The 13,018-nt window shown below is 56.7% G+C and overlaps 2 protein-coding genes across 3 annotated transcripts; both read left to right on the forward strand.

The window, feature by feature from the left end:
- The first annotated feature begins 4,949 nt into the window (after positions 1-4,949).
- On the forward strand, positions 4,950-8,215 carry RBM7 (RNA binding motif protein 7). 2 transcript variants are annotated; one of them, XM_071768966.1, is made up of 5 exons: positions 4,950-5,544; positions 5,650-5,812; positions 6,635-6,719; positions 6,811-6,904; positions 7,405-8,215. In XM_071768966.1, exons 1-5 carry the CDS (start codon positions 5,020-5,022, stop codon positions 7,789-7,791), a joined length of 1,254 nt encoding a protein of 417 aa, XP_071625067.1. In that variant the 5' UTR covers positions 4,950-5,019; the 3' UTR covers positions 7,792-8,215. The 2 variants fall into 2 exon arrangements, with proteins under 2 accessions (XP_071625067.1, XP_071625068.1); XM_071768967.1 differs by having other exon boundaries at positions 5,291-5,456.
- A 239-nt stretch (positions 8,216-8,454) lies between these two features.
- REXO2 (RNA exonuclease 2) lies at positions 8,455-12,370 on the forward strand. The gene is made up of 7 exons (XM_071768968.1): positions 8,455-8,623; positions 8,713-8,796; positions 9,234-9,311; positions 10,661-10,772; positions 11,373-11,481; positions 11,786-11,839; positions 11,951-12,370. Exons 1-7 carry the CDS (start codon positions 8,492-8,494, stop codon positions 12,078-12,080), a joined length of 699 nt encoding a protein of 232 aa, XP_071625069.1. The 5' UTR covers positions 8,455-8,491; the 3' UTR covers positions 12,081-12,370.
- The last annotated feature ends 648 nt before the right edge of the window (positions 12,371-13,018 follow it).

The following is a 13,018-nucleotide window of genomic DNA, read 5'->3' on the forward strand; positions in this document are numbered from 1 at the left end:
CAGTCACCTGCACCCACAAGAGGACTCTGTCCCCGTTCCTGGCATTAATTTATTCCCCATGAATTAGTGGGGCCCCAGAGACCCACCGAGCCCACCTGTTCTCCCCTCCAGCTCTGACATTTGGAGCCTCAGGGGCAGGTACCGGCATCGGTGAACGGTCCCATAAAGCATCCACCCACACGATGTGCCAGCACACCTGGGGAGCCCAGAGGGACCCCACACCCCCAGCAGGGGTACAACATCAAAACATCCTTGAATCAGTCTTATTTTTCCCTGGCAAAGCAGCTTTTGGAAAGGCAAGGCACAGTGCAGGGTGCCTATTTTTGGTGATTTCCCATCCCCAAGCCCTGCCACCTGGTTTTGCCCCTTTGGCAGTGATGTTCGCACGGGTCCAACTCCGTTTATTCCAAATGCACAATGCTGCTTTAATTGCTGCCATTCTGGACTCCCAACAAATTGGCCCTGGATGCATTTTGCAAAACAACGCAGGTTTTGTTAAAGGGGGACGGGAGGAGGGCAGTTTTCACAGCCGCTATCACCGTAATGCAAGGAAATTACTGCCTAGCACACAGGGGGCTGAAAGCTGCAATTAATATCCCACACCTTTCCCAATCCTTTGTGTCATGACAGTCCTGGAAAAACAGTGGCTGGGCTGGTCTCGCAGCAGGGTCCAGTCCCCTTGCTCCTCCCCTTGGATCCATCCAGCATCAATGCCTGGGCACCCAGTGCCTCATCCCCACCCAGGGGCAGGGCCAGCAATGAACAAAAACCCCGTGGGGCCCGTGTCTGCACCTCTTCGTGCCCAGCTTGCTGGAGCAGGTGCTGCGTTTTGGGCTTTGGAGGGGGGGTGGCAGTATCAGCCACGCTGGGGGTTATCAGACACAGCTCATCACTGCATTAAGACGGGCAGGAGGGTGCTGGAGAGCCCCTCGTGGGTGAGAATAACCCACACGTCACCTGGGCACTCATGTCAGAGCTAAACCCACAGGAAACACAGCTTCAACCTTCCTTGTCCCTCCCAGCACAGGAGATGAGAGCAGTTGGCCTCATTACTATTTGAGGGATAATAAAAAGGTTTTTAAGAATAATCTGTAGACATTCCCTACTAAAGGCACCCTTTCCACAGCTCCCAGAGCCGCAGGATTTGCTGGCCAGGTTGTGAACAACCCAAGCAGCACTTGACACCGTCAGGCAAAGGAAGGACTGAGGTTTGAGGTGGATCACAACAGAATTTCCAGGCAAAGTCCCATTAGTGCAGCTGCTCAGAGGCACTGCGGCTGCTAGTCAAGTGCTGAGGAGATGAAAGCCTTATTTATGAGGAAGATATATCTGCCGAGGGAGCAATAAACCGCACAGAAAAGTATGAAGGCTTGCAGCAAACGCTGTAAAGTTTTACACCGCCGAAAACTAGGAATAAAAGATATTTCCATTTAAAACAAAGTGGATGGAAAGGGTTTCCACAGAGCTGTAAAACTGCCTGATAGCTGCTAATTGCCACTTTCTTGGTGCAGCGTGGAGAAAACGAAACGGGGAGAAAGAACGGTTCCAATCTCCCTCGAAGAGCAGGAGAAAAGAAAGGAGAGCGGGAGGGAATAAAAAGGGACGAGCGCAGGGGAACGTGAACCTTTTGTTCGGGATGCTCTGCACCACGCGGAGGAGGAGGCGGCTTTTGTTCCCGGCCCCGGCTGTTCCCGCTCCCCACGGCGGCCAGGAGCTGGGGCCAGACCCCAGCAGCGGGCCCGGGTATTAATTAGACAGAACTTAACTAAGCTGACAACTCAACACACGCAGCAAAGGAACGTGGACGAGCCGGGAGGGGAGGGAGGAGGAAGGGGGGGGTCTCACAAGTCCCACGATAAACTTAGACTGCAACAACTTCGACCCAGTAAAAACCAGAAAAAAGCGGAAACGTTGTCACCACATCCGACCACCACGCTTCCCAGCAATGCCACCAACCTCCACCCCACCCAACAGACCCCAAAGCCCGGGCTGGTGCTCCAACCCCTGCTGCAGCCCGGAGCTAACGACGCCACAGACTTTGCAAAAAAACCACCGAGGAGCTGCCGCCTTTCAAGAAAAAAAAGTTCATTTCCCCCTCTCAAAACACAACTGTCTCGGCTCTTGCCCTACAACCAGTGTCTCCAACAAAAGAGCAGCACCTCCCTTCTCCAAACACTACCTGGGACCAGAAGCACTCGTTTTCCAGGCACCTCCTTTACACCTATTCCTCCGAGCACAAAGCACCCAGAGGTTGGCCCAGCCAAAAGCAGGAAAAACCAGAGAATAGGGACTGTGTGCCCACTGCCCCTCCCCACAGCCCCCACCCAGCAAAGCACCCACCTTACCTCTCTCCCAGGGACGTGGCTGCCATCAGAAGGGTGGGAGAGCTCTGGTGGGAAGAGGGGGGGACTGGAGCAGGCTGGGGGGTCCGAGGGTGCTCCTGGTAGAGCCCAGGAACCGAAACCCAGCTCTAGCCCGGAGTTGATCCTGCCCAAAGCAGAAGCAGTTGGAGATACCACAGGTGGGAAGAGCCCCTCCCCATGCCCCTCACCCTTTATCACATGGCACAGGTGCTGCAATGAGGCCCAGGTGCTGCTCCTTAGGCTGATGGGGCTCAGCCTTGGCCCATCAGGAGGGCTCCTCTGCTCCCCAAACCTTTTCCACCTGCGGTTTGTTTTCTTTGGGTTGTTTTTTGGGTTTTTTTTTTTCTTTTTTTCCCCTCCATGCACTGGTAGATTTTGTTCCAGAACATTCCGCAGTGCAAACTGCAAAATGCAGCATGTACCAAACACTTAGGGGGAGATGACAGTGGGGTCCAAAGGGCCCTCAACCAAAAGTATGGGGAAAGTGTGGAAGGAATATTCTCAAACCTGGACCCTGCTGGAGAGGGGAGAAACAGGGACTGGGGGGGGGGGAAAGGGTCTTCATCCCATCTCCAGGCTGGCAGCAGAGGCAACACAAGGGGAAGGGGGGGGGGGGGTAATTTGGTGCCCCAAGATGCTCTGATGGATCTAAACAACCCCCCAAGATACTCGGGGTGCTGCTGGTTTGCAGTTTTACCTCTAGACGGTTCTAAACACCCCCCCCCCTCCGGGTGCTTATGGTGGTTTGCCGTTTGCCCCCCAAATGCTTCTAACTTCCCCGAAGATGCTCAGGGTGCTGCTGGTTTGCAGTTTTACCCCCAAATCACGCTGTTTAATGAGGAAAACGAGGGGTTTGGGGCTGACCCGCAGGCAAAGGGTGCCGGGGAGGGGAACTGCGCTACTTTATGGAACCTCCCCGGAGTTCTCCCCGGCCGTCTGGAGGCAGGTGGGGAGCAGGAACTGTGTTTCCCCCCCACCCCCCTCCCCAGGAGCAGACCCCTCCCCTCCTCTGCACAGCGCGGGGCGATGCTGCCGCTTCGTGGCCAGGATGGCAAAGGAGGCGGTGGCCATCGTGTACCCTGCGTCCCCTCTGTTCCCCCCCGGAGGCAGGAGCAGGAAAGAAAAGTCGGGTGCTAAGTCTGGGAATATTCTGGTGTTGTTTTTTTGTTTCGGTTTGGGGCTTTTTCTGGGGGGGAAGAAGAGGTGAGATTGCATTTTTTTTCCCGAGGAAACATGGAAAAAATAAAAGCGAACCCCGTGAAAGAAAGGGAATGGGGATTTGTTTGGCAGGTGGTTCCTCCTTCCGAGCGGACCGGGCGTGTGCTGCTCTCTGTCCCGCCGTGGTACCCACGGCACCGGCTCCGGTACCGGGAGATAAAGGCGCTGGACACACTCACCCTGTTCACACAGGGCAGCTTTAGTGGCCACCAATTCCTGCCCAGCCAGGGCCACGCAATGTACTCTTTAACATTAAAAAATTCACGGCCGTTAATGACGGGAAGTCGGGCAGGGGCCAGCACGGCTCGGGGGCTGCTGGGGGCTCACGGGGGAGTTTCTGTGAGGAAAGTAAAGCTCGGTGCGAAAAAATAGGGAGGGAAAGAAAGCCCTGCCCGGGGGGGAGGAGCGGCTCCGACTGGCGCCCGGGACATAGGGGAGAGGTGGAAACCCAAAACACAACAAGGCACAGGGGGACGCGGCTGTGCCGAAGCACCCTGAATCCCGTTCCTGGCCGGGGCTACCCCAGCCCGATGGGGCTGTGGGACATTTCTGTCCCGGGGCATCACCTCCATGCCCACCGGGCCGGTCCCGGCACACCCCGCGGGCTGAGGAGCGATCCCCCGGCAGACGCGAGCTGTGGCCCCACCATCTCCCACCTCCTGGCACTCGCCAGCGCTCCCGGGGGGTCGCCCGGCGCGGAGCAGGAACCCGGTGGCACCGGGAGGATCCCGAGCTGGGGGGCGGAAGGCTCAGCCCCCTCCTCCCTCGGCTCCTGGAGCTCGCAAGGGGCGAGGAAACGAGGCTCCAGGGAAATTAAGGCAAAGTGGAAGTCCTGGCAGAGCGGGGGAATAATTTCCTTTCTGAGTGAGTAACTGTTTGGAATTTAACCAGGCGGACGCGATTAAACCAAATGAATATAAATTCTAGGTGCGGTGGTAAAGTAATGAAGTGGAGAAAATGAACAGCGCCTAATTAACAAGAAAATAGGATCTGCCATAACACGCTGGAAGCTAATGAAAAATGAAGGCTCAGCTTTCCCTTCCAGAATTTTTTCCAGATGGAAAACATCCTGGTTTTACACCCAGATCCTTCTGACACATCCAGGGTATGAGGCTCGCTGGGAGCTGAAGGCAGGGAGGGGGCCCGGTGCCGCAGGGCTCCTCAGGTGCCATTTTTTGGGACAAAAAAAGGTCGGGAGCCCGCATCCAGCCCTCTGTCTCCCCGGATGCCCTCCCCAGGCTCCCCTGTCTGCGCGTTTGGGTTCATCACGAGTCTCGAACAGGCAGCGCTTGGCCAGAACAGCTCCGTTTATTCGAGAGCTGCCCACAGGGACAAACAACGGGGAGGGCGGCCCCGTGCCGGTACCACCCGCCCCAGCCCCGCAGTCCCCGGGGTTGAAGTGGAGGCCGCTCGGTCTGAGGCAGCGAAGCACCGAGTGATGACGCCATTATCCTCAGCGATGACATCACCACCGACGCCCAGGAGGCGGCAGCAGCCACAGCGGCCCCACGCGTTCCCCGCCGGCACGGGCCACCCCCATCTTGCTGGTTCCGCTGGTTCCGCTGGTTCCACCGGTTCTGGCGGTTCTGGCAGCCCCGGCAGCCCCCGCCGCCGTTCCCCGCTCCTACGGCTGCGGCTCCGTCCCCGGGAGGTCGCGGCCCAGCGGAAGGAGCGCGTCGCTTTATGTGTGACGCACAGGGTTGCGCCGGATGTGACGCAACAATCCCGCGCCTGCGCGGAGCAGCAGTTCGTCGGGGCGCAGCGCGTGTGGCCCCGGCCATGGGGGCGGCGGCGGCCGAGGCGGATCGGACCCTGTTCGTGGGGAACCTGGACCCCAAAGTCACTGAGGAGCTCATCTTCGAGCTCTTCCACCAGGTACCGCGGGCGGCTGCGGGGCGGCGGCAGCGACCTCCAGGGCGGGACGGGCCCGGATACGGCGGCCGCCGGCGGACACACTTCCGGGGTGTGTGTGTTGGCGGGGGGGGGGCGGAGCTGGGCCCACTCCCACCCCCATCCCCCCCCGGAGCCCCTCGGTGGTGGATTAACGGCGTTTGTTTGGGTTCGGCAGGCCGGGCCGGTGATCAAGGTGAAGATCCCCCGGGACAGGGACGGACGGCCCAAGCAGTTCGCCTTCGTCAACTTCAAACACGAGGAGTCGGTCCCGTACGGGCTGAGCCTCCTGAACGGCATCAAGCTCTACGGCAGGCCCATCAAAATCCAGTTCCGATCAGGTACCTGGGCACAGGAGCAGCAGATCAACCCAGTGCAGAAGCAAAGCCCCCCGTCAACCTCCCCCTCCCACGGGCTGACTGATCTGCGTCCACGGGGTGACCCACGCATGCTTCTCATCAAATCACACAATCGTTTGGGTTGGAAAAGATTTTTTAATATCACAAAGTAGCTCAGCTCAGCACCACATCTATGTGATTTTGAAATCCTTTTAGGGATGGGGACTCCATCCCTGCCCTGGGCAGCCTGGGCTAGGGCCTGACAACCCTTTTGGGGTAAGAAATGGTACCAAATCTCTAATCTAAACCTCCCCCTGGCACAGCTTGAGGCTGGTTCCTCTTGTTCTATCAGTGTTTGGGAGAAGAGACCGACTCCCCCTTGCTCCAACCTGCTTCCAGAGAGAGTTGTAGGGACAGGTGAGGTCTCCCTTCAGCCTCCTTCTCTCCAGAACAGCAGGTCACTCACCTGATAGCAGATGATTTCCTACAACAGTGGTGTCAGGCAAGCTTTTGTCCCCAGGCTCCAGCAGGGAACCTTTCTATCAGTCACAGCCATGTTCCATCCCAGGGCTGAGTCATCAGGTGGCATTTTTTGTTTTATTATTCACCCTTACCCTTGAGAGCTGTTGTCCTACACTGTCAGATGAGCAGCAGAAGCTGCACCCGCTGCCAGATGGGCCATGCCTGGTCACATCTGTCTCACCACAGCAGCAGTGTCTTGTTTTGGGGACGAGACGCCTGTGCGAGGAGGAAACTTGAGAGCTGATCATGTGTGAAAACTTCACCTCTCAGCACCTCAACCCTGAAATGTTTCTCTTTCTGCAGGGAGCAGCCACGCCTCTCAGGATGGGAATCTGTCCTGCTCCCCGCAGGGTGCCAGCCTGTCACACCCACCCCCCAGCTGCAGCCGGTGCGTCTCCCTTCCCACAGCAGCTGACAGACAGACTCCGTGGGGGCTGGGCTCTCGGGCTGAGCACGTTTTGGTCCCTTTTTCTCCACAGGTACGAGCGGAGCCCTGACAGCACGGGAGCAGCAGCAGGGTTCTCCTCTTCACCGCGGGCTCTGCCCTCCTCTGAGCACCTCCAGAGACAAGTGGTAGGCTGAGCTGCAGATAATATGGCTCTTACCTTTGTGTCCTCTGGTGATTGGGAGAGGGTGTGGGGATGTTTGCAGGGTTGGAATGACCAGTCCCTAAGGATTATGGATACTGGAGTGGTTGACATAGAATCACAGAATTGTCAGGGTCGGAAGGGATCTCAGGAATCATCTAGGGCCAACCTGCCAGATCAGGTTGCCCAGAGCCTCATCCAGCCTGGCATTAAAAACTTCCAGGGATGGGGCTTCCACCACCTCCCTGGGCAACCTGTGCCAGTGTCTCACCACCCTCAACTGAAGAGTTTTTCCCTAATGTCCAATCAGAATCCCTAACTCTGGCTTTACCCCATTCCCTCATGTCCTACCACTACCCCAGATCCTAAAGAGTCCCCCAGCAGTTTTCCTGTAGGCCCCTTTAAGGTACTGGAGACATCAGGGAGGGCTTTGAGCTTGGGGTGCAGGTCCACCAAACCCACCCATCACCCTTTTCCTCTCCCCAGATGAACAGCACCCTGCGGCCACAGTTTGGGGGCAAGTACGAGCCCACAACCTTCGCCCCACCAGGCTACCAGCCCCCTCCCCACGCCTTCCACCCCCCCCCGCGGCGCCCCGAGGTGCCGGCCCTGCGCAAGGGTCGGGTGGGTGCCCACCCCTACCACCACCCCGCCCCGGACAGGCGCCACGTGGGGCGGGAGCCGCGCTTCGACTATGGGCGGGGTAAACGGGAGGAGTACGGAGGCTTCGAGGAGAGGGGCCACGACCCCGAGCACCACTACCGGGGGGGGGAGCTGCCCTACGAGGACAGGCACCGGGAGAGCTGGAACCACGACTACGACCACCGGAGGGAGAGCTACAGGGAGGCCAAGTGGCACCCGGCGCGGCACTGACCCCCGGGCTGGGCAGGACTTGAACCTGAGCACCGTGTCTTTCTGATCTGTGTAAAAGGCCACCCCAAAACCTGGCAGGTGCCTCCTGGTGCCCGTCACCCCCCACAGCGCTGCCCCCCAGCCAGCCCCGCGGCTCAGGGGATTTGCTCACCTCGGGGTGTTGCTTTTTGGGGACAAAACCCCCCGTTTCTGGAGAAACCATCGCCGTTTCCTGGCGCTGCAGGGAACCAACCGTTTTTATTTTGGAAGCGCGGTGGAAGGGGCCGTCCCTGCGTCAGGGGCTGCTTCACGTCCTCCTTTCCGGGCGGCCGAGGTGGGACAGGTGCTGTCTGGCGTCATCGTTTCGTCACGCAGCAGTTTTTGATAAACACCCGTTTGAATATTCCCTGTCTAGGCAGAGCATTAAACATCTCCCTGGAACTAACCCGCGGGTAAACCCTCCTCATTTCAGCCGGGGCGGGTACAGCGGGCTCCGTGCAGCCGGGACGGCTCAGGAGTCGCCCCCTCCCTCCCCGGGATCCCTCCCGGTGTTACCGGGGGGGGGGCTCCCCCCTGTCCAGGACGGGTGAGGTTCCCGGCGCTCGCCAAACTACAGCTCCCGGCATCCCCCGCGGCGGCGGCTCCCGGGTGCGCAATGGCGGGGGCCGCGGGGGCTGCTGGGAGGTGTAGTTCGGCGGTGGCGCTTTGCGGCCTGGCGGCGATGCTGGGCGGCAGCCGCGCTGGCCTGGGTCGCCTGCGGGGCTGCGGCGAGCGGCTGTGGCGGGGCCGGCGGCGGGCAGCGGCCATGGCCGGCGGCGAGATGGGCCAGCGGATGGTCTGGGTGGACCTGGAGGTGCGGGGGGAAGCGGGAGGAGAGCGGGAGGGAGGGTAGAAGAGGAAGAGGGGACGGACGGGCTGACGGGGCCGCTTCCCTGTTGGCAGATGACGGGCCTGGACGTGGAGAAGGACCAGATCCTGGAGATGGCCTGCCTCATCACCGACTGCGACCTAAACGTCCTGGCCGAGGTGAGCAGGAGCCGCCGCCACCCCCACCCGGACCCCACAGGCCTCTCCCGGGCTCCCCTTGGCCTTGCCCGGGCCCGGCCTACTCCGGGGGAGGAAGGGAGAACCCTCGGGTTATGGCTCCCGGTGCTTTGGGGAGCCCCTGCCCTGGCACCTGCTGCGCCTCACGGGGCCCAGAAGGGACATGTTGTCACCTTGCACGTCCGAGAGTACACACACCTCATTTTGCACAACTGGACACACACACACTCAATTCTGCACGTCCAGGGACACACGTACCTCATCATCCTGCACGTCCACGCGGCCGGTTGTACCCTCCCAACAGCAACTTCTCCAAGCCCTGAAGTCCCAGGCTTGCTGCCCACATCACGGATCACAGGCGTGGCTGCTCAACACTGAACTGTTTTTCAGATTGCTTTTATCTTCTTCTCTTCCCTCAGGGCCCCAACCTGATTATTAACCAGCCCGATGAGCTGCTGGAGAGCATGTCTGAGTGGTGCAAGGAGCACCACGGGAAGGTAAGCCTGCTAGAGCAGTCACGATGCAATCTGTCTCTTTTTGCAGTGAAGAGAATGATGTAATTATTATCTGCAATGCCCTAAAATTATTAGTACAGTCACCTAAAAAAGGACAGCTCCTGTGATGAGCAGTTTGAAATCAAACAGAGCAGAAAAAGAGGGGGAGACAGTAAATATCACCTGCATTTTGTAGTGAGGAGCTGGTGTGTAATATTTTTCCTGAGGTCTCGCAAGTCCTGGTGGCACAGCAGCCAGCTGCACCTCTGTTGTTTCAGTCTTCATCCTGTACCCTCAGCTGCAGGATGGACCTGATATGTGGACTGGGCCTTGTAGCTTGGTTTTTCACACGTGGACTTCTCAGGCAGCTGCTCCTCCTCCTCCTCCTCCTCCCCATGAAGCCTGTTGCATAGAATAAGAATAATACCAACCACAAGCAGGCAAAAGATCAGTGCAGAATGGGACAAAAGCTGAGAAAATGCAAATGTGTCACTGCAGATTTAGGATTAAACAGACCAATTGACTGTCAACAGTGGACTGTTGCTTATGCCTGTCCACTCAGCACTGTAAGCCACAGTTAGTATTTTTTCACCCAAAGCTTACCTTTAGCAGCTGGAGATTTTCAGTCCTTTCAGCCACCACAGCAAGTGTCCCCCTCTGCCAGCACCAAGAAAGGAAACAGATTTTCCAAGCCCTGATTATGAATTAAAATCCAAGTTAGTTTTCAGTTAAGGGCTGAAGTTCAGCCATCACACCCTCCCCTTCTCACTCTCCCTCCCCAGGAAGGATTCAGCAGGAGTTTGGGAGGTGGATACTGATTTCCCTGGTGGGTGCTCTCCCCCTTCTCCAGTCGAGGACTCCAACTCGGGTGTCAGTTCAGGAGTGCACTGAAGATGGTGGCAGGCATTAGCACTGCTCCTGAGGAGCTGCTTGTTTTTAATTGACTAAGAATAGAGATGAAAACGCAGCCACATCCTGAATTCCTGAACCACCACTTGGAGTTGTCAAGCAGACTTTTGCGGTGCAGTCGTGGAAATGCATCGCGTAGCCAGATGGAAGTAAATCACTGAGCACACTTGGAGCAGATTTGACATTTTAACTGTTGGAAAAAAAGAAAGAAGGAACTTGTCTGAGTTGTAGGAACCTTGATAAACACTTGAGCCAGGATCCTGATTGTTTCTGTGCAGTGCTGAGGAGGTGCATCCTGTACTCTCCTTGACTTGTAAGCACTGAGGCCCAGCTGTGCCTCTGGGGCTGAGCATTTGCTGTTGAGCCTTTCTGGATGTCTTTTTGTGGCAGTGTGTTTCCCATTGATGACATGTGACTCTTTTTTTTTTTTTCTTTTTTTCCAGTCTGGCCTCACTAAAGCTGTGAAGGAGAGCAAAATCTCATTGCAGCAGGCAGAGTACGAATTTCTGTCCTTTGTGCGACAACAGACACCCCCAGGTCTCTGCCCCCTGGCAGGTAAAGAACATTCTTTCCTAACAGTAACAGTAGCTTTCCCTCCTGTGGGTCCTGCATGAATGTTTCTGTGTGTGCAGTTATAATTGGGATGGGGGGTGGCCTCACTGCTGGCAGCAACCCACACACCTAAAACCCCACCAGCAAGCCCAGCAACAGCTTTTCCTCACTGCCTGTGTCAAACCAGGCATCCAGCATGAATCTTCCCCCTGTCCCTTCCCTGGAGGACACTCAGGACAATCACACAGGGCCTGGGGAGCAGTGCTCTGTTGGCATCCATCTTGATGCCTGTTCTCTGTTGGCAGAAAACTCGGTGCTGGCATCACACTTTGATACTTATCTGCCTGACACAAACTGTAGGAGCAGTATCTGAAGAATTAATGGAGGGATTACACGTTTAAACCTCCTGTGATCCTGAAGTGAGAACCTGACAAAGCTTTACAATCATACTTACCCAAAAATGAGATAAAGGAGCTGCTGGCACGGAGCTTTTCATACCCTGTGATCTTCCCCCAGCTTTGCTTCGCCTGCCTCTCATCGCGGTGTTGCTCGGCATCGCTTTGCCAGGGCTTTGAAGGAACATCTTGTCTTGTGTCTTTGTAGGTAACTCTGTTCATGCAGATAAGAAATTCCTCGACAAGTACATGCCTCAGTTCATGAGGCATCTTCATTACAGGATCATTGACGTGAGCACTGTCAAGGAGCTCTGCAGGTGAGTGTTCCCCAGGTTCAGCAGGTGGGTGATGTTAATCTGGGAGCCTGCTTGGCAGTGCTCACTCCTCCAAAACGTGGGTCCAGGCTGCTGGAGGCTCCTCCATCTCCTGTTGGGGCAGTGCATGGAATGAGACATGACTGCTCTGGGTTGTGCAGCACAGTGACCCGCAGGCTTCTTGCTTCTTTGCGTGCATGTGACACCAGAATTCTTTCACCAGTTGTAACAAACCTGCAGCAGGCACCAGATGCATGTTGGAATCCCAGTTCCCTGTTGTAAGTGGCTCTTTTTTATCTGATGATAGGCGCTGGTATCCAGAAGAATACGAGTTTGCACCAAAGAAGGCAGCTTCTCACAGGTGAGGGTTCTGCTTTTGTCTGCACACAGTGACACAAACTCTTAAGCTGGAGCCCTGGTGTCACTGAAGTTGCCTGTGGGCGTGCTGAAACCCTCCCTAATTCTCTTGCAGAGCACTCGATGACATCAGGGAAAGCATCAAAGAGCTGCGGTTCTACAGAGATAGCATCTTCAAGAGGAAAACGGATGAAAAGAAAAGGAAACTAATAGAGAACGGAGAGAGCAATAAAGCTGCCAGCTGATTGCTCCCCTCTCCCTGCCGTCCCCTGGCACGCTCTAGCTCTGCCTCTGGGTTCCTTTCTGTTTGCCAGTCTCTGGAGAAGCTGCACCCTCCAGCTACTTTGTTTCTTAACAGCTGTTAAACACCAGGGGGAGGCCCGAGTTCTTGCTTCTCTTCTGCGCGAGCAAGGAATTGGCACTCTCGAGCCTCAGCAGCCTCTTTGTACCTACTCGGCCAAGCACTGTTTGATACTCCTCTTCCTCTGGTTTTAGATGCACTCTTTCACTACACAATAAAACTGGTTCTGTTGAAGGGTGGAGTTTCTGTCTGGCCTGTCCTTTTCACCCACTGGGAGTTACCCAGTGTGCCAGCCTCTCCCCAGGGACGTCCTGCAGTGGTGGTTTGTGGTCCTGCCTCCCCCCGGGCACAGAGCGGGACAGTCGGTGCATGACAGATGGAGCTGGACACTGGTGTGGACTCAGTGCTGCTTCTTGGGACTGTCCCAGCATTGCTTTGCCTTCTCCTTCACAGTGGCACACAGCCAGGATGGGTGTGGATGCCACTGGAGAGACAGCGCGGTGGCAGCCTGGACAGGCTGCAGCTCTTCAGCACGGGGCTTCTCCGAGGGGCCAGGAAGGTGCTGGCAGCACCTCTGCCAGCCCTGCTGGAGCAAAAAGGCCACATTTCAGTTCCATTCCTGTTGCCTGGTGTTGCTGTTGTACCCTGGGCAGCATGGATGAACAGGCTGGATGTTCTACAGTCGCTATTCCAAGCTGCCCTTGAGATGCACTAGGAGTTTTAGCAGGAGCTCAGAGTTGGGTGTTTGAGGATGGAGTCAGGCAGTGGGCTCACACTCTGATCTACAGCAATACCCACCACCACACCACCACTGAAATTGCATGTGGGAGAAAGACTGTCATGAGGGGGAAAGATTATAACATTTCCTTTCCCACACAGTAT

Source organism: Heliangelus exortis, chromosome 26 (assembly GCF_036169615.1).
Source record: "Heliangelus exortis chromosome 26, bHelExo1.hap1, whole genome shotgun sequence".
NCBI lineage: Eukaryota > Metazoa > Chordata > Aves > Apodiformes > Trochilidae > Heliangelus > Heliangelus exortis.